The following is a 23854-nucleotide window of genomic DNA, read 5'->3' as shown; positions in this document are numbered from 1 at the left end:
CTTGCAGACAAGCCACATTATGCTAATACTGGAAGTGATGTAGCCCGAGCTCCCTTATGTAACTCACACAAAGCTATCGCAGATCCCCGATCTCCCCGATGAAAGCCGAACAAGCCACAAATGGATGGGCGCTTGCGAACAGAAATAGCTTGCAATTTGTCTCAAGGCAGCCGATTACCGCAAGTTAAAAAGAAATTGATTGTTTTCTGCTGAAAGGAATGACCCCAAACCACGAGAAGGACAGGAAACCCGGACGCTGCGGCCCGCTTTCCGATGCTCTATTGCGCTGCGTCGATGCCGACATCTGGCGAGCGTAGACATCGGCGTCACTCGGACGTCAGCTCGCGTCGCCAGGCATTTTTGGCGACGCGCGCTGACGCGCGTCGACGCGGGGCGACGTCGGCGCGTGAAAACGCGGAAAAGTACGCTGCATGTGGTTAGGCCTTCACAGAAAATTTTGCCCACGTAGCTCGTCCTCTCACGGACATTTTGAAGAACGGTGTCAACTTTACGTGGGGTCCCGATCAAGCCAAAGCATTCAGCACTCTGACTTCCCTCCTCACTTAATCGCCAATTTTGGGTCACTTCGACGTTTCCGCTCCCACCGAAGTGCGTACCGACGCAAGCGGCCACGGGATCAGCGCCGTATTGGCCAAATCGCAAGCCGGTCAAAACCGCGTGATTGCGTACGCCAGCCGTTTGCTGTCAAAGTCCGAGCGCAATTATTCAATTACAGAGCGCGAGTGCCTTGCTCTTGTCTGGGCCCTTGCAAAATTTCGCCCCTACTTGTACGGCAGACATTTTACAGTCATCACAGATCACCATGCGCTGTGCTGGCTTACCAACTTGAAAGACCCAACCGGACGGCTTGGTCGCTGGGCATTACGTCTGCAGGAATATACGTTTTCCGTCGTCTATAAATCGGGTCGCTTGCATAAAAACGCTGACAGCCTCTCACGTCATCCTGTTGACCCCCCTGAGACCACCCCACTTGCTGATGTCGCTTGCATGTTCGCAATATCTGACTTTCTTCACGTCGGTGACGAGCAGCGCCGTGATCCGTCGCTCCGTTCCCTCATTCAACGCCTGCCCTCTTCGTCACTCGACCCTTTCACGCGCAACTTCACCCTACAAAATGGCGTCTTATACCGCCTTTACTTCCGTTTTGACGGTGCGGACCTCCTTCTCGTTGTGCTCAGCCATTTGCGTTCGACCGTCCTGTACCAGCTACACGACGTACCCACCTCACGGCACCTAGGGATAACAAGAAGTTATGATCGAGTGCGGCGTAGGTTCTTCTGGCGTGGCCTTTACCGATCCGTACGCCGCTATGTTGCCTCGTGTGACAGCTGCCAGCGTCGTAAAAAGCCTTCCACACTTCCTTCTGGAGAACTTCAACCCATCAACATTACCCATTAGCCGTTCTTCCGGGTGGGTCTCGATTTACTTGGTCCGTTCCCACTGTTCTCAGCGGGAAACCGGTGGGTTGCCGTTGCGACAGATTGCACGACGCGGTACGCCATCACCCGCGCCCTTAGAACCAGCTGCGCGACTGACGTCGCTGACTTTCTTCTTTACGACGTCCTTCTGCACCACGCGCTCCCCGCCGGCTACTAACTGACCGTGGAAAACACTTTTTGTACAAAGTTATCGACAACATACACAGCTCTTGCTCGACGAAACACAAGCTTGTCATGGCCTATCCCCCGCAAACTAACGGCCTCACCGAACGCTTCAACCGGACGCTGACCGACATGCTGTCTATGTACGTGTCTTCTGACCAACGGGACTGCTACCTTGCATTACCATTCGTCACTTTCGCGTACAACACCTCCCGCCATGACACATCCGGCTTCTCCCCGTTTTATCTATCGTTTGGCCATGAACCGGCTTTGCCTTTGGACTCGCTCCTTCCTGCCTGCTCCTCTGAATACGCTCGCGATGCTGTCACTCGCGCCCATCAAGCTCGTCAACTCGCTCGTGACCACCTTGTTGCTTCGAAGGTCTCACAAAAGACACGGTACGACGAACGTCACCGCACGGTCCACTTTACTCCGGGCTCCCTCGTCCTGCTCTGGTCCCCTGCACGTCCTGTTGGCCGGTACTAAAAACTGCTCCAACCCTATTCTGGGCCATACAAAGTGTTGCGGCGCGTCACAGATGTGACATATGAGGTTGCTCCTACCGTCTCTACTGGGGCCTCGTCCTCTACTGTCCCGGCTACCAGTACTGTCCACGTCGCCCGCCTCAAGCCATATCAGCCCCCGCCGTCCGGTTCTCCTTAGGCAGCACCGAGACGGTGCCTCTTCCGCCGGGGGTCATGTTGACAGGGCAATCCCTGTTCGAGCCGAACATGCGGTGGGCGCTGCGCCGCTGATGGAAGACGACGAGAACGACGACGCTTGGCCCGCACCCACGCTGCTACTTAATCCAGCGCTTCTCAGCTTATTCTAACTTATAAATATTTATCTGCGAATATACGTGTCTTTTCCACGTAACAATATTTCCCCCGAACGTGAAAGAGGCTTGAGAAGGTCGATGACTCCATCGGGGGTCTTATCTTGCATACGCTGTCTGCTTAGTCTCTTCAGATGCCGAAAGCGAAGTTGCCGATCTGACAGGAGGAAGGGGGTTGTTGCGCTGGGAACCGCGGGAGGTGCTTGGCAGCAGCGCGTGCCAGAAGGTTGCCATGTGCACCCATGGTGTGCCCCGGTGTTCAGGAGATGCGAATCGTGAATCCTTCTAATTGCAAGTCGCATACCGAAGTCAGAATGCGGGTCGCCGTGCTATTAGGTGAGAATACACGGTCCAACTCCCGAATCGCGAGGTGGGAGTCAGTGATTATCCTAAACTTCTCGATGGAGAGGGTAGAGGAATGATCACCAATGTGCCGCATTGCTCCCGAAATTGCCATGAGTTCCACTCCTTCCACAAGCCTGTACACCTGGGTCACAAGATGATACACCGGGAAGCCGTACTTAAACGTCCATGTGCTACCGCACGAGCGAGCATGGTACAAGCGGGTTGGTGTGCCGCGCCATATTTATTGAACAACCATGTGACCACGTGTAAAGTAGGACGCCAGGTCTTCCCAACGTGAGCTATCCAATGTTTCCAGCTGTTGCAACTGCTAACGGGAAAACACAGCAGACGAATAGTGCCATTATGAGATTGTATAGAGTGCCTTCTACTTGAAGAGAGATGATCTGGTCCTTATTTGTAGCACATTTACCGTCGACGCTGAGCAGTTCCGTTTTGGCACGGGAAAATTGGAGTTGGACGCGGGACAAGCTACTCTCCAGACTGAAGATCGCAGCTTGCAGTTCAGACTGCATGGACCCTTTGGAAGGGAAATTGCTGGCGTCGTTCCATACCACAACATCGTCCGCGTAGAAAGCAAATCGGGCGGCAGTATCTTGTTCCAGAGTACAAAAGGGCGGAGGTTCTGGGGATTGCGAGAGTCCTTGCCGGGTTTTGGAATAGGGTGGATGATCGTGACCCGGAGAGAGCCAGGGACTTCACCTCGGTCCCGTAGCTAGTTCACTAATTGCAACAGAACATCCAGGCCCTGCGGGGGGAGACTGCGGAGGTCCTGCTACTTGATAAGGTAATGCCCCGGCGCCGACTTTGGTCTTCCTTGCGAAGTGGCGATCTGTAATTCTCCCATGGTAAATGGGGGTCAAGTTCATCAATTGTGTGGTCGATGTCGATCACAGGCAGAGCCAGGGGAGTGGAAGGATCATCCACAGCGTTCAGGGAAAATATGTGGATAAGGGTGTCTTCCACTTGACGGTAGTGTATTTGGCGACACATCTCATCAGTATGACGACGCATGTCATCCAGTATGCGGAGGCGGGCCTTCACACGACTATTCATACCGCGAAAAATGCACCGTAGTCGAGAGATTCTGGTCTCGTGGCCAAGTTCCTGGCAGAAATTGTAGGTCGCGAATCTGTAGGTCGCGATATAGCGGGGCACTTGATGCGCACCAGAGTGCGAAAGTTATGGTGAGTAAAGCGCGCTTCTGCAATCGAACCAAAGGTTCCCGATGTGTTTTGAATGTAAATGTACATTATTCGCACCAGTAAGTGAGGTGACAGTGGAACAGGGTAAAATAAATTTGTTTTATTATAAGACAGCTAAGATGCGTTCCAATTCTCAGTAATATGAAGCATGTAGAAGCAAGTTTTCAACAAACGCATTTGGTGCGGGCTTTCCACTTCAATAGCGAATCTAGTGTGACGCCAAGGTAGTAATGCAGTCTACTTCTTCCAGTTCGCAATTATCTACGAATATTTTAGAAAATGTATCTGCTGCAGACCTCGGTTTTGATTGAAAAACTATATATTTCCTTTTGGTTCCGTTTATTGAATTCACTTCAAAAGCTAGATTGTTCCAAAAAAAGTTACCACAGCAGTTCTCCCTCGGGTCCTCCCGTTTCAACTGCACATGTGCACAGCAGCTTAAGAAGTTTGCAATACGATTTTCTAAAGGGCAGCCATTTCCAAAAAAGAATTTCTGAATAGAATTTTGGAACACACACGTGGGGAAGAAGTGAGTGACAGCGAATTGCAATATCCAGCCAGCTAAGTAGTCCTGGTCCGATAGCAATCATTTGAAAGGCACATCGTTCGATGAATAACCCTCCTGATTTGATTTCTCCTGTGGAGAGGGTCGGGGTACTGTACCTTACAAAGGAAGGGACGAGTCCATCTGGCCTAGAGTTCGGCGATGGGAAATGGCGCTCGACGTCTGTTTGCACAGAAGAATCGCGGAGTACGACGACTCGCAGCCTCTTCTTCTCGGTAATGAATCCCGTTGCCACCATTTTGGTCAGCCGAATGAACACGTGGTTTACACCTGCCATAGGACCCGATGTGGCACTGTCAGACGTTGATGGTACATTTTGGGGGACAGGGGACCGCATAATGGTTGGAGTGCTCGTTAACGGTGGCTGGAAATGTAGGGAACTCGGGCCCACATTTTGGAGAATTTCTTCTCCGCCAAAGTCGTCGCGTGGCTCCGCTTCGGTGTTTGGCAATTGCTCGTGATCGCCCCTGCTGGTGACCCTGTTAAATGCGTCTTCACTGTCGTCCACATGCGGCTGCGACGGCCTTTGCCCGATCCACACCAGGGTTGCAATCCACGTGTTGTCCGCTTGTACCGCATCGAAGCTGCCTTCCTGGTCGTCGGCCACTTCCCAGAGAAGGTTGTCGATTTGCTCCTCGTCGCGGTATGTCACCTCGACGGCAGCGCAAGCGGCTATACCATGGTCGGGTGCAAACTTGGCAGTACCAGGAGACTCGGTCATGGGATAGAAGAGGTCCTACTTCCCGGAAAACTTCTGCCTGCGTTCAATGGCATCGCGTTCCTCTCCAGCTTAACTGGGGAGCCGGAAGGGTACGCCTTGGCCAGGTTGGCATTCCACTCGGCGTAGCCCTCAGGAGATCACCGAGTGTCGCCCGAAGTAGGTCCTCAGGGTCATAGTCATCGCCAGACACGAAAACGTCATTGGATTGAAATGCAAGTCAACGGGACTATCGCGATCGGTGCTCCGGCAGAGGTACGCTGTTGTAGCCTCCCACTTGACCTTTTTTGACGGCTTCATGCTCAACTTGGCGTTGAAGCGAACCTTGTCGTCAACGCTGAGCATGTCCGGAAGATTCTTGATTTAGCTTCTGAGCGACTTGTCCACATTATTCACATGAAAGTAGGCCCGCCCCCTCTCACTGGGGCTGAATTTCATGAAGTCACAGCTCGACTTCACAAATTCTACACCGCGGTGTTGGTGGACGAGGTGAAAAAAAGTGTTGCAATCACCTCCATCGTTTGCGCTGTGGGGCGAGGCAACAGGCGCCGAGGGGAGTTTGGTCGGGGTGCTACGATTGACGCGGATTGCTCGTAACTTGGCCTTGTAGTCCTTGGGTCCTATCGTGGCATCGATGATGACGCTCTCGCCCAAGTGGAGCCCGGGCGACGGCAGGTTGGTCTGGTGGGCGTTCTCCAAGGACGGCACGTCAAAGTAGACGATGGGCGACTCGATGGAGATGAAGCCGTAGAGGGGGAAATGGTGGTATACGGTTCCTGTGACACCAGTTAAATAGGTGACGTCCTTTTCGCTCGCGGCGCCTTCTGACGCTGAAGCAACGCTCTCTGCACTTTCGTTGACTGACGAAGTCGCTTGGAGGTTTTCTTCCGCCACGCACACGTTGTTCTCGTTGCGGATGACGAAAACCTCGGGGAATTTCTGCAGGAAAACCATGACGGGCTTGGCCGAGCAGCCGTCCGTTGCCCTCAGTCCCGGCAGAAACAGGGACAGATAACCGCTCAGCTGTTGGAGCGAGATCCCCTGATGCGACTCCACTCGCACCTTCAGAACTTTAACGATAGCGTCAGTTGAGTGGCTGCTACGTTCAGACATGGCTGCCGGGCCGTGCACCGATCGTACCTTAATCCACTCACAACGAGCTTAAATGCCCTCAATAAGCGCAGAAGGACAACAGGTTAGTTCGTGATTCCTACAGCCGAGAAACTGGGCCATGCCTGCTCGAACAGCGATGCCAGCGACGGCGTGCAGCGCGCACTGCACGTTCACGTGGCTCAGCACGCTCTACTCTCAACTTATTCGTCGCTCAAGAGAGAGAGAGAACAACTTTATTGTGTGCCCGGTCGCTCAAGTTCCACCTCATTCCGCAGCTGGTTCTTGTGGTCGGCGTGCGACGGTTTGCAGGACGTTCTCGGGTGCGCGGCTCGGTTGCTGGAATGAACGAAGTTCCTCTAGCAGGCAGAGCAGACGCACTGAGGCCACTGAACACTACGCAATGGTCACTTCACGTCGTCCTCTTTCTGCTCGGAGATAAGCGGCAAGGTATCAAGTTTTAGAATAGGGGAAGCCGGCGTTGGGGGCCCCCAAGAAGTTAGGGGAACCCAAACGCGAGGCGCTCGCGAGCGGAGAGTTTTAGAAGAGGGGCGCCCCCAGCAGCCCGCAACCGGCTTGCGTTGCCCGGGTCGGCTCGGGTGATCAACGTTACTAGATACTTTTCCAGTTGTCAAACTCCGCCCGGACCGCCCCACAAACTTGACCCCTCTCCGTTTAGTGCCGCCAGGGGCGCTCGCGCCACGGTCGGCCCGATCGAGCGGGTCGGCGCGCAGCTGAACAGGCAACGTTCCCCTGCAGTTCAGCGCAGTAGCGGATGCTGTTCATTGGTTCTGCATGCTTTATCGGCTAAAATTTTCTTTCTATTTGAGGCACGTTGCCTCCTATTTTCCAGAAAACCGGAAAAGGCCGACTGGGCGGCTAGTATTGCTCGCGAACTTTCGATAAAGAAAGCAGCGCGTATCGCGAACGTGCGTCAGCACGTTGGTTCGAAACAGCTAGATTATTTTCGCACACCATCACTCGCAGGCGTGGTTGCTTGTGGCAGTTGGTGTAACAAGTTAATTCTTGAATGCGCGAACTACCGGCGAGGACAAGAGAAAGACGACGACGACTCAAAGCGCTCGCACTTACCTTTGCTGCAGCCCGGCTCCTAGCTTAGCAGCGGACGCCGAGGAAATGTATGTACGCCCTGACAAACATTTATTTTACGCACAAGCATGAGTGCTTCACACATTCAAAGAACAAAAGTAACGCACCAGCACACACTTAAAAACACAAACAACGCACCTGCATGAGTACTTCACACATTCAGAGAACACAAACAACCTTATCCGGTTGCTGCGTGATTACTCACAGAAGGCGGGCCTTTTTGTTCGCTATTGCCACTTTTTGGCTGCTTCCCAGACGGCGGTTCACATCCCGCGAGAAGAAAAAGAAATGCATGCGGGTGGTGACGAAAAGTTCAACAGTTGGCACGTGAATGCTGCATTGTGCTGGTCACAGCCAAGTCGAGAAAGGTGGTGCTTCTCCAACTCTTCCTACACTTTCCAAAATATGTCCCCGCAGAGATCTTCCTTGTCCAGACAAGCTGAAACTACTTTGTTGACTATTTTAAAAAACGTCAACATTTTCTGTGTTGGATGCTTTAAACTGCCTTGCTTGAAGCTCCTGTCGTCGGTTAAGTATAGCTGTCAGAAGCAAGCACAGGTGTGGCGGAGCTGATGTCTTCTATGCAAAGATGGCATGTTGCATGCTTGGTGAACTTGTGTATGACATAGCCACACAGGTAGTACACAACGCTGTCCTCTACCTCACCCTTGAAATAGGCGTGGTCGCTTGGCCCTTGCTCAGATGTGTCAGCAGAAGCAGTTGTGATTTCCATCATTTTGGCTTCCACTATGTCATGCAGGCGGACTTTCTTTTCTTGGTGGGCGTCTTTCGTTATCTTAAGTGTGTCAGTTACACTAACGAGCACAGAACAGGGTGTGCCTTGCACACTGCCACGCAAAGCTGTCTTTATCGGTGTGTAGAGGCTGAGGAGGCGGAATATCTGACTGAAGTTGACAACAGTCGGATGAGACTCGTCACCTCCAAATGACCGCGCCAGTCCGAAGTGTCGCTGAAAAAGACATGCCTTTGAACTGCACTGAAATGTGCTAACAAAATGCACCAAGCAAAAACAAGAACAGCATGCTTACCTCCAAAGGGTCCTGATTTAACTTTGCTGTAAGGACATAGTTGGCACCTTGAGCCAGCAAAAATGCAATGACGTCTATGGTGGACAGCAAAGTCACTCGTAAAGACTCTGTTGTTTGCTGTGATGCAAAAAGCTTCAGATTCTTTTTGACTGCATTTCGCTCTGTCGTGTTGAGCATTTCCAGGAAGTCTTTTAGGAGCTGAAAATATTAGTGTCATGATGTTAACATGCTGAACAAAGTGGGTGCTCAAGAACGTACTAGCCTCACTCGAAATGAAAAGGGGTCCAGCAGTCACTTGTATTTCTTTCGAGTGGCGCCTCACTCCTCTCGATGGTAGCTTGTTGTTTAAGGCATCAAAAAGGTCATTCACCATCCTGGTGAATGTTTCTGTGCCTTCGGAGTCTTCCATGCCTGGCACCTTCGCTTCTCTGTACAGCTTGAGGCCAACTGCTGTGCTACGGCTGAACAGCTGTTAAAAAAGTGCATTCGGTGTGGAGATTAATGAAAACAAACAACGCGTAACGAGTAACACACAGACTATAGCAGTCAAAATACCTGGGTGGCAAGCCTGACACTCATCTTCTAAAGGTTATCAGGTGCAACAAGGGCTCGCGTCAGTTTTGGCACGACTCTTAGGTGTTTGTCCTTTTCTGTTTCGAACAGTGTAACATAGTGTCCAAAGTTGATCTTATGATCACCTGCCTGGAAGTAAAAAAGTGAGCGATTAAAATCTAACTCCAAACATTTGGGCCTTTTTTCTTACCAATCCATAAGTATGTTTCTTCAGATGATTTCTGATGCACTTGATTATGTGCGGCACATCACAAATGAAATAAATCCTCTGTGAAGGTTTCCAAGGATGCTCGATGTGATGGCATGCCGAGTCCAGCTTGCCCGATATACTGAGCTGGGTCCACATTGAGCGGTTGTTCCCGGCTCCATCACTTATTATAGCAAGCACAGAGGCGTTGCTTTTGTGCAGTTCAAACACAGCACTCAGCACGAGTTCCGAAAGCACCTTCCCAGGGGCTGCTCCGTTTGTCGCAAAGCTTGCTATGGGCTGCACCCAGTCCTCAAACAGCGGCACAAACATGAGGACTAGACCATGATCAGCAAGCTGATCAGTGGCTGTGGATGTTACGTCACCATAGTCGACGAAGCCGTCCATTTTGCACGACGCCTTGTTGAATGCAACCGACTGCTTTAGTTTGATCTCGTCCAGAAGCAGAACGCCGCACCTTCTGATGTGACTCTTACCCTGGAAGTGCGCCTTAATTGTACTTAGCGCAACTTCATTGTACCCGTATTTGCATGGGATGCCACTGATTATTTGACGCAAGCGGGCTTTAGTGGGAAGGGGCAACAGCTGCATGTCTGATATCAAGGTGTAAGCTTTTGGGCTGGAAATTTGCAACAACAGGCATGTCATCAGCCATTCGTCGTCATAACGCCTTCCGTTTTTCATTTTTGCCTTTGCTGCCATTACAGCCGTTTTGAAAGCCAGTTGCTGCTTTGCAGGGAGAACATGAAGCACATTTTCGATTTTAGCTTCAGTCACGTTACAAAGTTGCTTTTTCATAGAAGCCAGCTCTTTGCTTAGCCTCTCTCTCTTGAGCGTGGCTCGGATCACTTTACGACGCAGCGTTTTAATGCACTTACTCTTGGGTCTGGGTTTGCGCACTTGGCAGTTCTTCGTGCGCATCAAAAACAGTCTACCCAACGTTTTGCATTCTGTGCAGGTGGCATCCAAGCTCAGTGTGGTGCATGTTTTGCGTCGCCAAGTCTCACCATCTTTACTTGCTACCGACGAAGACGATATTTGTGGGTAAAGCTTAGCAGGAAAGCCCTGACATGGCTTTAGCTTTTCCACATAGGTCAGCAAGCATGTTAGGTCACTTAATGACTTAACCTTCAGGTGCGAGCATTCTGTGTAGGCAATTGGTGGTACAAGCCGCCCATTCGCACTGACTGACAGAGAAAGGTCGTTTGACAACGTCACTGCCTTGCCGACTCGGGGGACTGCGTTTTCTACCTCGAGTTTGTAGAGCACGACAATAGAACCAACGAGTTCAGTCGACCAGCCTTGCAGCCGCCATCCCTCTTGCTCCATTGTCGACAGCTCCTCGAACAAGGACTGGGTGCTATTCGCCCCGAGCGCGAACACAGTCGGCCCCTGGCGGCGGCGGGACGAACCGCACCTAGTGTGGATGGCGCTCTCGCGTCGTCTGCTTTTTCACGTTGCGTGCGGCGCAAGACGCGTGCTACACACGACAAAACAACCAATATGTGTGCTCGTTTGGCAGTAAGCAATGACATAGTAACCTCTGCGTGCTCGTCTCCTCTAGAAACGCAATAATCAGCGGCCGTTGCGGGTTAATGCGATGGTGTAATTCCACGAAACATCTTCGCTGTGGTCACCGCTTGAGTGTGAAACGTGTTATAAACATTGCTTCCACACATTGCACTTTTCGTATTGTTGAGTGCAGTCGTCTGCCGTTTCGGGAACGTCGAAGGGTGCTTTTTGAAGCTGGCGTGGCGATTATTTAGAGGATAAAAGTTTAGTACGCGAAACGGGTAAGAAGCGACAAGACCTGTGCATACGCGTGCAAATTCCACACTCTTGTAAAATTGCGCTGTGTCCTTACAGAAAGAAGAAACAAACAAAAACGTTTGCACTGCACACGACCCGTGCGCTATCGCCCATACATTACCGGACACGTATTTTACACCCGCAAGCGTCTGTGGGATCGTGTCCTTCCCGTACCTTTTCTAAAATAAATACCATTTTTGGACAGTCGTTGGTTATACTCAGGAGGAGGAATAAACATTTATTCAACTGTATCGAGTTGCTAATTTTACGTATTATTTAAAATACGTTTCTATGGATGCCCAAGAGTATTTAGGGGGAATGTTTCGGTAAAATTAAGCAGTTGTGAGTTTGCGTCAGTCATGTGGCATTTTGTGTGTCATTTTCATATATATCATTTTCAAATCCGACATGAATCACCTTTTCCAGAAACGTGTCTCACTCAGCCATCGCCTCCTAGTTAAAGGAGGCGATGACTCAGCATAACCAAATGCCTAATTTGGTCACGTCTTAACCTCTTAAGGTGGACCTAAGTTTAAAGAAAGAGGAAACCCGTAATATATAATGCACGTTGTTGCCCACATGTGTGTGGGGTGTGTGCCATGACTCGCTGGTTTTTTTTTTTTTTTAATTTCTTCCCGCAATGCTTGCTTTCAATACAATTTTGAAAAAGGCGTCCCACAATTCCTGGACATTCTCGGACCAAGGGGGGGTTAATCATTTTGGAAAATACGTGTACTGCTTTTTCACCGCTACAGAACACGACGCCTAGTGTAGTTTCGATTGTAAATAATACTGATAACCATAGTTTGGCTTTTCGCGCGCGTTATTCTCTTCTCGCTTCTCTTGCAACGTTGGCAGGACCCCCCCCCCCCCTCCCCCTTCCCGAAAAAAAATGAAATCGCAGAATTTCATTTTTTAACCAATCCTCAAGAATTAAATGCCAAGACAAAGGCGATATTCAGTTTACAAAACAAAGCAGTTACCGGGAACCCGTTACGCTGATTTGAAACGAGAAATAAAAAGGAAATGTTTTACTACATCTGCAACAGCGCAACTTCATTCGTTTTTAGGGCTCGTAAGCGACCTTATACGCAAGAATGCAAACACATCTCGCTGTTGCAGGCACCTGTTAGATTTTAAAAGGAACGCAAATCGTCAACAGAGCAGCCGTCACAGAAAATTTGTGCTCACTGTGAGGTCCCAGAAGCTTGGTTTGCACACTGTAAGCCTGCTTGTCACTTTGCGAAAACCTAGCTAAACATGAGATGTTGATTGTACTGCGTGCGTTGACAATTCAATTCGCAAGTTCACTTGTGGCGAAAGCCGTAAATAAGTGATCCGACACCGTTATTCATAAAACCTTCCTTCAGAGTCGCTAAAATTTCATTTAAAATACCCGTTAGAGCGGTTACATTTATATCTCTGCGCTGATCAAAATTCAGTAATTTTATGTTGCCTTTTGAACACACAAAAAATATCGTAAGCTCTTAGAATGAATTCCGGGGCAGTTAAGTAGTGTTACCATTTCAGAGCATCCCACAAATGCAAGAATGCGTCATGCTACCAGTGAAAGCGATTGAGATTGCCGTTGGAAACTGAATTGCAGAGATCGAGGCTTCCTGATTTGTTTCTATTTATGCTTTTATTGAAGGCTCAAAGCCATAGTCTGGAAAGATCGAGCTTGCTACGAGCCACAGCGTACAAGTTCATTGTCACAATTACGGCCATTCTGAGATTCCCGATGAGTCGTCGCGTTTTTTGGCGTAATAATGAATGCCGCTTCCATGCTATACATTGAACGTTGAGTAACCGAACTACAGCATACCACTCTTGTTTGCACCTGTCGTGCGCACATACGGCGAGAAAAAGGCACGAAGCGCGCCCACAGTGTGCATTCTTACGGGCCGCTCAGCGGAGCATCCACACTAGCACGCGACGCTGTCGCCACCTACATGTCGAGCTCGCGGCGAATTGAGTGCGACGCTGCCTGCCACAGAGCCGTCTCTCTCCCCATAGTCGAAGGTGTTCGGCGCTGTGTTTTCTTGTTCGGCGTCGTCCTGAACATTCCGACGCTTCGGTTGGAGAGGTGACCTCACAGCAGGAGCTTTGCGTTTCCGCAAAGGCTTCGAAAGATATTTCGGGCAGTTTGGAAACAAGCGGACTACGGCATCATCTTTGAGGCTCCACTTGTCTCGCGGTATGACGACGACGTCACCGCGGATGTTGTGCACGAAGTTTTTCACAATGTCTGCTTCCTGAAAGTGGAGGTCGCACACAGCACAAGAGCTCGTGAGCTCCCTGTCGCTCCTTGGGGTTGCGTGTTGCCATTCTTGAAGCCTCGAAGTCTCGTTAGGCGGTTTGAAAAAGTGTCTCTTCTCAGCTGCGCTCTTCGCAGAGTCGTAGCCGCTTTTGCAGCCGGTCACAAAGCAACGGGGCATTGCTTCTCACTACACAGTCACAGCAGTCATCAACATTTTACGTCTATACACGGAAAACCAAAGCAACCGCGCATAACAACAACTCAAGCAGAACGACGCGGTCGCTTTCTGCGCTTGCAGGGCCGGCCCCGTCGCGGTTTCACCTCTCACCGAACCGGGCAAATCTAGAGTTCCTGTATATAGCTCCCGCAGGGAGCTAAGAGTTGCGCGACCGACCGCCATCTTTGTTATCCGGATTGCTGCGGGGAAGCCTCCCGTCGCGAGTGAAGGAGCCTCGCCGCCACGCTTCCGATGGCGGCCGACGCGCGGTGGGGGCGCTTCGGTCGGCGGCGCCTTACGGCGGCTACGCTGGATTCCTGCGATGTCGCTCACGCTTCTGTTGCTGCTGTTCCTGGGCGGGGCGCGGTGCCGCCCGCGTCGGCGGCTGCGGCGCAGCCGTAGTGGGGGCTTCTCTGCGCGGCATGGATAACCGGAGTGGCGCAATCACGGCGGCGCGTGGAAAAGGGTCGCGCAACTCTTAGCTCCCTGCGGGAGCTATATTAGAGTGTACTAGAAGTTTCAGAATGGCCCGACCGGCCGCCCGGAGAGGTGCTCGTTTCGCGCAGAAAATAGCGGCGGCGCTGTAGTCAACGACCATTGAAAGCGAAAGCGGCGGCTGGCCGCGCGCACGGCCGCGTGGCCGGCCGGGCCAGGAAACGCTTTACGCGCGGAGCGCTGGAAATTTGTTCTGCGGGTCGTCCAATTGCTGAAATGTACTGTAGGTACAGTGGACTGTGGGTAAAGAAATGAAAAATAAACGCTGCAGCTCATTTTGCGTTAGTTTTGCCTTTCCCGCTCGACAAGGAAAATTACGGATTTTGCTTCGGTGCAGCATTCGTAACGGATTGTAAATAAAGTAATTGCGGCGACATTTTCGCTATTCCAATTTCCCAAAAAAAGTATTTTGCGTTGAATTGCGTAATATGAACCAGTTCATGATTGCTTTATGATTGTGTCCTTATTGTGCTGCTTGATGGACATGACACGCAAAAATATTAGGACTGGGATGATAGCTTCTCAGAAGAATTTCTTAGTTATTGTCTTGCAATTTACGCTCGGACTGCAGTTATGTGGGTTAATATCATAAGTTGCATTTGTTTTTTATTGCGTGAGTTGTTCTTATAGCAGTATTTAAGCAGTGGCCCGCTTGGGATAATTACGGGTCACCGTGGTGGCCGAACAGAAAATGACACGCGCAAGCGACATATCTTTTTAATTAAAAAGGGGTTAGCCCAGTGGTTAGCTCAGTTGTCCCAATGACCGTCTTTCATAGAATTATTCCCGCAAAGTTCTATTAATCGCACCACCTTTCACCTGATTCGATCAAGAAAGGAGTTGAATCAAATTGACACAAATTTAATTCACAAGTATGCTGAGGGTACAATTACACGCACATAAAACAAATGCAAAACACAGATCAGAAAATATATTGCCTGCGACAAAAATGAAATATAACACGTCTACTAAAGAGGTAAAGGTTCAAGAACGCGAACATGGAGGTTCAAATAAACGGAACTGGAACAAATACACATTTTGTTTTCATTTTCAATAGCCCATCAAATAAAATGTAACGCGAGAAATCATGCACAAAGTCTACACATGTAAAGGTTTAGGAATAACGCTAACATGGAGATTTAAATTGACATTTTTGGCCATCGCATTTTCATAACTCGCCCTCGATCATTAGCAACGGCTAAGTTTAAGGCGTTGCTCCCACCTTAGCATGTAATCACGGAACTTTTAAACATTTGATGTAGAAATGAATCCGTGTCACAATGTATACAGAACCAAACCAAATTTGCTGTCAAGGTCTCACGTGCTGGTCGCAACCAACGCTTAAGGTGTTTGTTGTGAATAAGGGCTGCAGCACATCCATAACGCTGTCATGGTGGAGCTCCTTGTCGCTGAAGCAACTGGTAAAAACGTCCTAGAGATCGCTAATAAACTTTAAAAAATGCGCGGAAGGATTCAGAAGTACCCCCAAATTACAAGAGGTAGTAAACACAGCGGCATCGTCCCCTGGCGTGTAGGATTGGTCCTGCAGTCTTGACACTTCGTTTTCAGTGCACACTTCCTTACCAAGTGCCTGCATGCAACATAGCAGGTTAATAAAATAAGAAAGCCCACTAACAACAGTACAAGCATCAACGGTAGGGGTATCCCAGAAGAAGGCTTTTGGTATTTTTGTTCCAAATAGGAACGTAAAAAAACAGTAAACTTTTTGCAGCATAGAATGTGCGCCCCGCCGCTTTTGCTTCATGCGCAGAGTCAAGAAGGGGAAGGGAAGAACATTCCAGGGGCCTGTCCGTCAAATTAATCCCTCTTTAACTCGAACTCGGCTATATCTCAAAACATCTTCTCGAAACTTTTTCTCGCCCTGTGTTTACCTCCCATAGGCGCTACGCATTTGCCCGCTTTCTCTCCAAACGTTTTTTCGGAGGACCACGGATGTCTCTAAATACTGGCAGAGAGGACACAAGGCAAAGTCCGCTGCAGGCAGCTGATAAGGTCCCCGTTCGAATGATTACTCCCACTACTCACCGAACGCGATCGTGAAGGGCAAGTTTACGCGGACTACGCGTCCCCGTTGCCGAAATTAATTCTGTCTGGCGCGTACATCATTAAGATAGCTGTGGACGACGCAGCTGATCATGCGGACGAGGAGGAGCCTCCAGAAGTGCCTACAACGGCAGAAACAACATACATGCTGCGTTTGCTTTGTAACAAGGTGAATGTAGCGGTGGTGACCACCAATTCGTGCGATGCGTTGAGAATTCTCGGGTACGCTTTTCTGGGATGCAGATGCGAAAGCGAAACAGCCGAGCGCAACGCAGTTCTTTCTTCTGCAATAAAATTTCTTTTTCCTGCGAATTATTTTGCCTTTATTACGAAATCTCCCCTGTGCAATAGTGCTTTTGTTAGCAGCACTAGCTGTTATTTCAGGGACCTGGCTACAAATTTTCTGCATTTGACTTAACTCGAAACTCCGCGCTTATCTGAAAATTTTCAGCTAATTTTACGACTTTGAGTTAATGAGAAATTACTGTATATCAACAATTAACGTTTTCAGAAAACGCATAAAAATGAGAAATTATCGTTGGGGGGGGGGGGGGAGGGGGGAGGTCGGTAATTTTATGGCGGGTCGTACTAGTTTAAAGTTTGCTCAAGCGGAGTCATAACGTTTCTGCGTCTACTTTCTAAATCAGCTGACCAAAGGCGCAGGTTCGATTCCCGGCCACGGCAGCTGCTTTTGTGATGGAGGATAAAAGCGAAAAACGCCCGTGTCTTCGTGATTTCGGCGCGCGTTAAAAATCCCCAGGTGGTCAAAATTAATCCGGAGCTCTCCAGTACCGCTTGCCTCATCGCCTGTGTAGCCCCGGCGCGTTAAACCTCATAATCCAAAAAAATTCCCCTCATTCCCCGAGGGGAAGAATGTGAAAGTGCGAATGCACGAGTTGAATTTGCGCGGTTCGGTAATGTTCGCGAAAGAGAGATCACACACACACACACAACTACAAAGAAAGAAAGATGCATTTATTCACAGACACCTATTTGTGTTGTCGTTGTACTTGATTGCTAGAGCGGATCTCAGCTTTGAAATTTCGTGTCAGTACTCCTTTAAGCGGGTGCATTAGCCCTTCTCACGCCCGATTCCTGGCCAATCCCCCACGTGGGTATGTGCCATCTCAGCGGCCAGGCAGCGCGCGCCCATCTCCCCCTGTTGCCAAGGAAGACGAGGAGATTCCTGGCCAATCCCCCACGTGGGTATCCTATGCGGACATCGCCGGTGGACGCAGGTTCAGGGTCGCTTAAGAAGTGCATTCGCACTTAATAAATCAGCTGCGCAAGCGCAAAACACCGCAGCGAGCAACGCAAATATTGCCGCGCTCAGGCTAGGAGCAAGTGCCGGGGAGCGCCGGCTGTTCAGTTGTTGACGACAGCAGCGCCGCCGCTATACCGGTTTTATTTTCTGCGCAAAAGTCGACCCGGCGGAGCAATGGGAGAGGCCGCCGCTCGGGCCACTCTAAAACTTCTAGTACACTCTAGCTATATACAGGAACTCTAGGCAAATCATGTCGCGCGCGCCCCCACGCGGCGCTCAATAGAAAGGCGTCACGCGCCGCGGCGGAGTTTGACAGTCAGTAGTATTAACTCTATGAGTTTGACAACTGAAAAAAAAATCTAGTAACGTTGCGGGTGATGGGTGTTGTGGTGTCACCTGGTTTCAGCCAGCTGTCTAGTGGCGCCGCCCGTGACAAGGGACACAGGGGGGCGTGCTTGAATAAAGGACTTCTTAGGTCTCCTCGATTTGGCTACACTTTCTGCACCAGTTGAGCCGGTGCAGCACTCGCGCACTCGATTTGCCAGTGCAGCTAGCGCCACCTGCACTTCGGCCCTCGATTTGACGCCGTGCTGCACCAGTTCTTCTACACTTCTGCACTAGCCCCTGTGCGAGTTCTCGTGCAAGGTGCAGCCAGTGCAGCGCGCCTAGGCGCGGTTTTTGGTGCGCATCGTAGCAGACGATTCCACCGACTCCACCATCATGATAGTTGTGTCTGTCAACGGAGTGGAAGCGACAGCGTTTCCCGTTTTAGATGAGAATGGTGGTCACTTGCGACAAGATAGCGCGTTTTTGTACAAAACGCAAGGTGAGTGAAACCGAGATAGAGAGAATTAACTTTTATTTTGACCAAGAGATGAGCTTTTATTGAAGCTCGCTCGATGCAGTCTAAGATGCCTTAGGCAGAACCGGCAGAGCGGAAAGAAACACTTGTGATAACTCGCTGCAACCTCTTTCTTGTGCTATAGACGGCCTTTACATCAGCATCCAGCACGAAGAAGCGCCAGCCAGCCCTACGCTCCCGGTAGCCGCTGTCGCTAGTCAGCTGCAGGTCTCACCTCCTGCCGTCATTCACTCTCCGCTCCCGCCTGCGACCCAGCCTGCAGCTTCGCCTTCGCCGGCTGGTCAGCTTTTAACCCCTGCGTCACAACCGTCCGCCGACAGTGCAACGAGCGGTGTGTGGAGCGGCAACAAAGCGAAGTTCCTCATTTGCAAATACAAGGAACTGAAGGAAAAGATTGGAATCTCGGGAGGATATAAGTAAGCCCATCATATATCGTACCCACACTTGCGGTGCTAATATACGGTAAATTATTTTCACAGGACAAAAAAGGCCATGTGGGAAAAAATAGCCCACGAAATCAGCTCAGCGTTCCGATGTCCCATGAGTGCACTCCAAGTGGAGAATAAATGGAAGACTATGGAGCGCGCCTACAAAAAAACTAAAATGAGGAATGGCTCAACCGGTCGCCCCCCTGCAGCGTGCGAGTTGGAAGAGTATGAGCAGCAGACCTTTCACTTTTTTTTGCTCATTTTCTGACTGAGGATCATTTTTAAATATGCGTTTTCTTGGCAGGGAACTTGCAGAGGTTTTGGAGCGTGAGCACCATATTGCTCCTGTTGCACTGCTCGCCCCAGGAAGGATTGTTGCGTAAGTTTCCAGCACCACGTTATTTTCGAAAGAAATCCCATTAAATATATATGTGTCCTAATTTTCTGGCGGTACATTTAAACTGCGCTTAATGTGTATTTCTACAGAATTGTTAGCTGGCACAATTGCTATATGCATGCATGTTTCTGTGGTAAAACTTCCCATCAGTATGGCAGTATGGCTGAAATATTATATATCAAGCGTGGCCATCCGGATAACCGTGGGAATTCGATCCCTTCATTTGAAATGAAATTCTCTTTACTGTGAATTGACCTATCCACTGCACAAATGCCCACACTTTGCGTGACGTTTGTTGACAATTTTTATTATTTCGAAAGCAACAGGGATGGAGAGAACATGCTTCCAGAAAATGAGCCTGTGGGTGAAGCTGGTGATGAGGAAGCACCAGCTGAGGAGGCACCTGCACCCCGCAGCAGAGAAGCTACAGCACCGACGAGAGGCGGCAGTCGGCAGAGGAACACAACCATCGGCAGCCTGATTAGAGTAATGCAGGATGCGATGGCTGCAAAACAAAAGCAGCATGAAGAAAAAATGCGCCTTCTTGAGCGTCTTGTATCTGCTGGCGAGGGAAAAAAATGATCACACGTGCTTTTTCGTGTGCAGTCGAGGCAAATAAAAGAGTTCTGTCAGTTTCTTGCGATGATTTGCATGTTGTTCAGCATTGATGCTGGGCTATGTGTCTTCTTCGGGTATCACACTGTGCAGCAGATGCGTCGCTTTCACAAGATTCTTCATCATTGCCAACGTCATCATGAGCAGGCACGTCTGCAAGATCTTCAATGAAATCCCTCTCAGAGTTGCACAAGTTGTGAAGCACGCATGCTCCCATAACAATGCGACAGCACTGCATAATTGTCTTGGCATCGACAAGGTATAGTCTTCTGAAGCGTTGCTTCAAAAGGCCAAAGCAGTTTTCGATGGCCACCCTCTGCTGGCTGTGGTACTTGTTGAATCTTTTTTTCCACGAAAAAAAACTGGAGCCATTGTCTTTGTATGGTGGCAAAAGCCAAGGTAGCATGGGGTACGCAGAATCTCCAAGTATATAACCATCGCCACACTTGGCTGCAGCCTCTTCGAAGAAAGGGCTCTCTCTCAACACCCGGGCATCATGAGCAGAACCAGGAAAGCCAATGAATACATCCAAAAACTTGTTCTGGTCGTTGCAAACTGCCTGCAGAATAATTGACGGCCACTTCTTCCGGTTGATATACGAGGCAGTGGACTCGTCTGGCTTCAGGATCTCGATGTGCGAGCCATCAATGCACCCCACGGTGTTGCGGGGCCCTTTCCCGCCGCTTTTTGCCAGGAAGGCCATTTTGCTGCGGGCCATGTCGGTAGCGCTTGGCCAGCATATCACTTCAGCGCTTACCGCTTGCAAGAAGTTCAGCACCCTCCGCATGCACACCACAACCGACGATTCCGAAACGTCAAATCTATCGGCTACGGAGTACATGCTGGTTTGGCTACCACGGTAGCTCAGTGTTATCAGGCAACTCTTTTCCGCTGTGATTTGTGGACGGCCGGAGACACTTTTCGGGAAGAACGGCGAGAGCCTGAACCGCGCGCACAAATTGTCAAACGTCTCGCGCGACAACCGGAACAGCCTCTTGAATTCGAAGTCTAAGTATTTGGTTGTCACCTGTTCGAAGTACCCGTTCACTCGGTGACGGTCGACCCGTGCCACTTTGCACAAAGCAATAGAAAGGGCACAGTCAAATTCCTCGTCGCTGTCGGAGTCCACAATTTCCATGGCCGCAGCCAAAATGCACGCCATTTCGAATAAAAAAACAACGCGCGCGCGCAAACGCGGACCGCAGCAGACGACGTTTGTGCACTTTTGCCCTCGATTCGGCCGCTGCACGTAAAGCGCTAGTGTACGGCTGCACTCGCACTCAAAGAACTGGCGCTGCACTTGCACGGCACTTTTGTGAACTAGTGCAGAAAGTGTAGCCAAATCGAGGAGACCACTTGTGACGCCGACGGCTACGGTGGTGCCTGCTCTGGCCCCGACGAAAGCAGCGTCGGGGTCAACATAAAACACAACATGGTGTCAGAAGTGGTCGAATAGACGCCTTCACTTATCCTTACTGTGGGAGAAGAAGAAATTATGGCCGACGAGCAACAGACTCCTGAATGCAAGTGGCTCGGGATTTCGCTTCGGCAACCCGACGCGTTCGACTTCAACAACGCTGCGTCTTGGCCAACGTGGAAAACACGTTACGAGGACTACGCAGCGGTCTCCGGATTATGCCACGCCTCTGCTGAAGTGCAAGTACGCTCACTTTTGTACTGTATGGGCCCTGAAAGTCGACCCCTACTCGACACTTTCTCGCTTTCTGCGGACGAGCTGCTCTCCTACGAGACCGTCGTCAAGCGTTTTACCGAACACTTCGTGCACCCGGCTAACGAGCTCTATGAGTCCTCTCGCTTTCATAAGCGCACTCAAGAACCTGGCGAAAGTGTTGACGCTTATTATGCAGAATCATGCAGACTTGTGAAGCGCTGCAACTACCCGTCTGTTCAAGTCGAAGAGCGCCTCGTGCGGGATAGGTTCGTGGTCGGCCTCAGAGATGCTCGCCTCTCGGAGCAGTTGTGCCGTAATTCCAAGTTGTCGCTAAAGGAAGCTTGGACTCAGGCGCGGCAGTGGGAAGACGCCGAGAAAGAAAAAACGGCAAAAGGAACCGTTGGAGGATTTTTACCAGTCGAACTAGACGCAGCCAAAGCTCACACAGCGCCGCGACGTCCGGAGGGCAGGCAGCGGTATGCGCCGCTCAAGACAGAACTCTCCGGCGCCGCTACTTGTTCTTTCTGCGGACGTTTGCCGCATCCTCGCTCAGAATGCCCAGCACGTGCGTCCCTCTGCAATCATTGCCGAAAGAAAGGACATTTTGCTGAGGTATGTCGTTCCCGCAAAGCAAAAGCGACCAAGCTCGCCACTATCCACTTGCATACGGTCGTCGCACCCGAGCACGCCAAGTACGTGGATGTCACGATAGACAATTACACGGCCTCTTTCAAGGTGGACTCCGGTGCGGAAGTTTCGGCAGCGCCAGCTGATTTCCCTGCAGTACCCCTTCAGCTCGACAAAGTGGACAACTTGTTGACTGGTCCAGGAGGGCAACCGCTTCATGTACTGGGATCGTACGTCGCCCAGCTCTTGTGGCAAGGGAAAGGATGTGAACAGCGACTCTATGTGGTGCAGTCACTCACAACTCCACTACTGGGTTTCCCCGCGCTGCAGGCACTGGAGGTCGTTAAATTTCTTGGAGACGTAGCGACTCCCCCTTCGAAGCATCATGCGGAACTGTTTAAGGGCCTCGGCACGCTGAAAGAAGAGTACCAAATCAGACTGAAACCTGACGCCGTACCATTTTCACTCAGTGCACCTAGACGTGTCCCCATCCCACTGCAAGGGGTGGTTCGACAAGAACTCGACAGAATGGAGGCCGACGGGGTCATTCGTCGGATAGATAAGCCAACACCTTGGTGTGCGAGACTCGTGGCAGTTCCAAAAGCCTCGGGTGGTTACCGACTTTGTGTTGACCTGACTCGCCTGAATGAGTTCGTGCTTCGAGAACGCCACATATTGCCAACCGTCGAGCAAGTTCTTGGTCTGATAGGAGACGCAAAAGTTTTTTCTAAGCTGGACGCTACAGCAGGGTCAAGCTTGCCAGGTCAAGCTTGCTCCAGAGTCTCAAGAGTTGACAACATTTGTAACGCCTTTTGGTCGGTACTGTTTTTGTCGCCTGCCGTTCGGTATCACATCGGCTCCTGAATATTTTCAGAAGCAGGTGGCAAGGATCCTCGAAGGTCAAGAAGGTGTTGCAAATATGATTGACGACATCCTAGTCTTCGGTCGCGACAAGGAAGAGCACGATGCCCGTTTGGAGCAAGTCCTCTGTCGTCTCTGCAAAGCCGGAATAACTCTAAATCGAGACAAGTGCTGCTTTGGTGTGTCCGAAGTGCCTTTCCTAGGCGTGGTTGTCTCAGCCGATGGCATCAGACCCGATCCAGAAAAGTTGGAGGCTATCAAGACTCTTGAAGCGCCCAAGGACATCGCCGAACTTCGCCGACTTCTCGGGATGGTGAACCACCTAGCTAGGTTCCTCCCTAACATCTCCGAGATTACAGCACCCCTGCGTGCGCTTCTGAGCAAGAAAACGGCCCGGTCCTGGCACCACGAACAAGAGTCAGCCTTCAGCAAGATCAAGCAACTGCTGGTATCAGATAGGTGCATGGCTAAATGTCACCCCTCCTACGCCACCACGGTTTCGGCGGATGCCAGTTCTTTCGGACTTGGAGCAGTCTTAATTCAAACGCAGCCTTCAGGAGAACGTCGACCAGTGGCTTTTGCTTCTCGCTCCATGACGGTCACGGAACAGAGGTATAGTCAGACAGAGAAGGAAGCTCTGGCGGCGACATGGGCAATGCGCAGGTTCGATGAGTTCGTACGGGGCATAAACTTTGCCGTGGAAACGGATCATCAACCACTAGTCACTCTGTTTAGCAAAATGGAACTGGATATGCTCCCTCCTCGTGTTCAAAGACTGCGCCTCAAGCTCATGCACTACCAGTTCACCATGCAGTATCTCCCAGGCAAACTACTAGCAACTGCTGATGCTCTCTCAAGGATACCACCGAAGGTTTCTTCTCCCCTTGACTCAGTGGAGTTGTTCGCAACAGAAGTTATTAGCAAC

The 23854-nt window shown here is 50.5% G+C and overlaps 1 protein-coding gene and 1 pseudogene across 1 annotated transcript; one reads left to right on the top strand and one right to left on the bottom strand.

Annotated features, from left to right (window-relative positions):
* Positions 1-7421: 7421 nt before the first annotated feature.
* LOC144149618 (uncharacterized) lies at positions 7422-9156 on the bottom strand (annotated as a pseudogene).
* Positions 9157-21228: 12072 nt separating this feature from the next.
* Positions 21229-22774, top strand: LOC144148647 (uncharacterized). Its single transcript, XM_077680159.1, has 2 exons — positions 21229-22643; positions 22720-22774. Exons 1-2 carry the CDS (start codon positions 21265-21267, stop codon positions 22772-22774), a joined length of 1434 nt encoding a protein of 477 aa, XP_077536285.1. The 5' UTR covers positions 21229-21264.
* The last annotated feature ends 1080 nt before the right edge of the window (positions 22775-23854 follow it).

This window comes from Haemaphysalis longicornis, unplaced genomic scaffold (genome assembly GCF_048455015.1).
Source record: "Haemaphysalis longicornis isolate Haplotype H1 unplaced genomic scaffold, Haemaphysalis longicornis Haplotype H1 scaffold_8, whole genome shotgun sequence".
NCBI lineage: Eukaryota > Metazoa > Arthropoda > Arachnida > Ixodida > Ixodidae > Haemaphysalis > Haemaphysalis longicornis.
This window is presented reverse-complemented; position numbering and strand designations above follow the sequence as displayed.

What these genes read in the sequence shown, in the direction of transcription:
- LOC144148647 (XM_077680159.1), top strand. Translation starts at nt 21,265, where the DNA reads ATGGCCGACGAGCAACAGACTCCTGAATGCAAGTGGCTCGGGATTTCG. An exon ending in ATAGATAAGCCAACACCTTG is followed by an intron (nt 22,644 to 22,719) that starts GTGTGCGAGACT and finishes CGCCTGAATGAG; the next exon opens with TTCGTGCTTCGAGAACGCCA.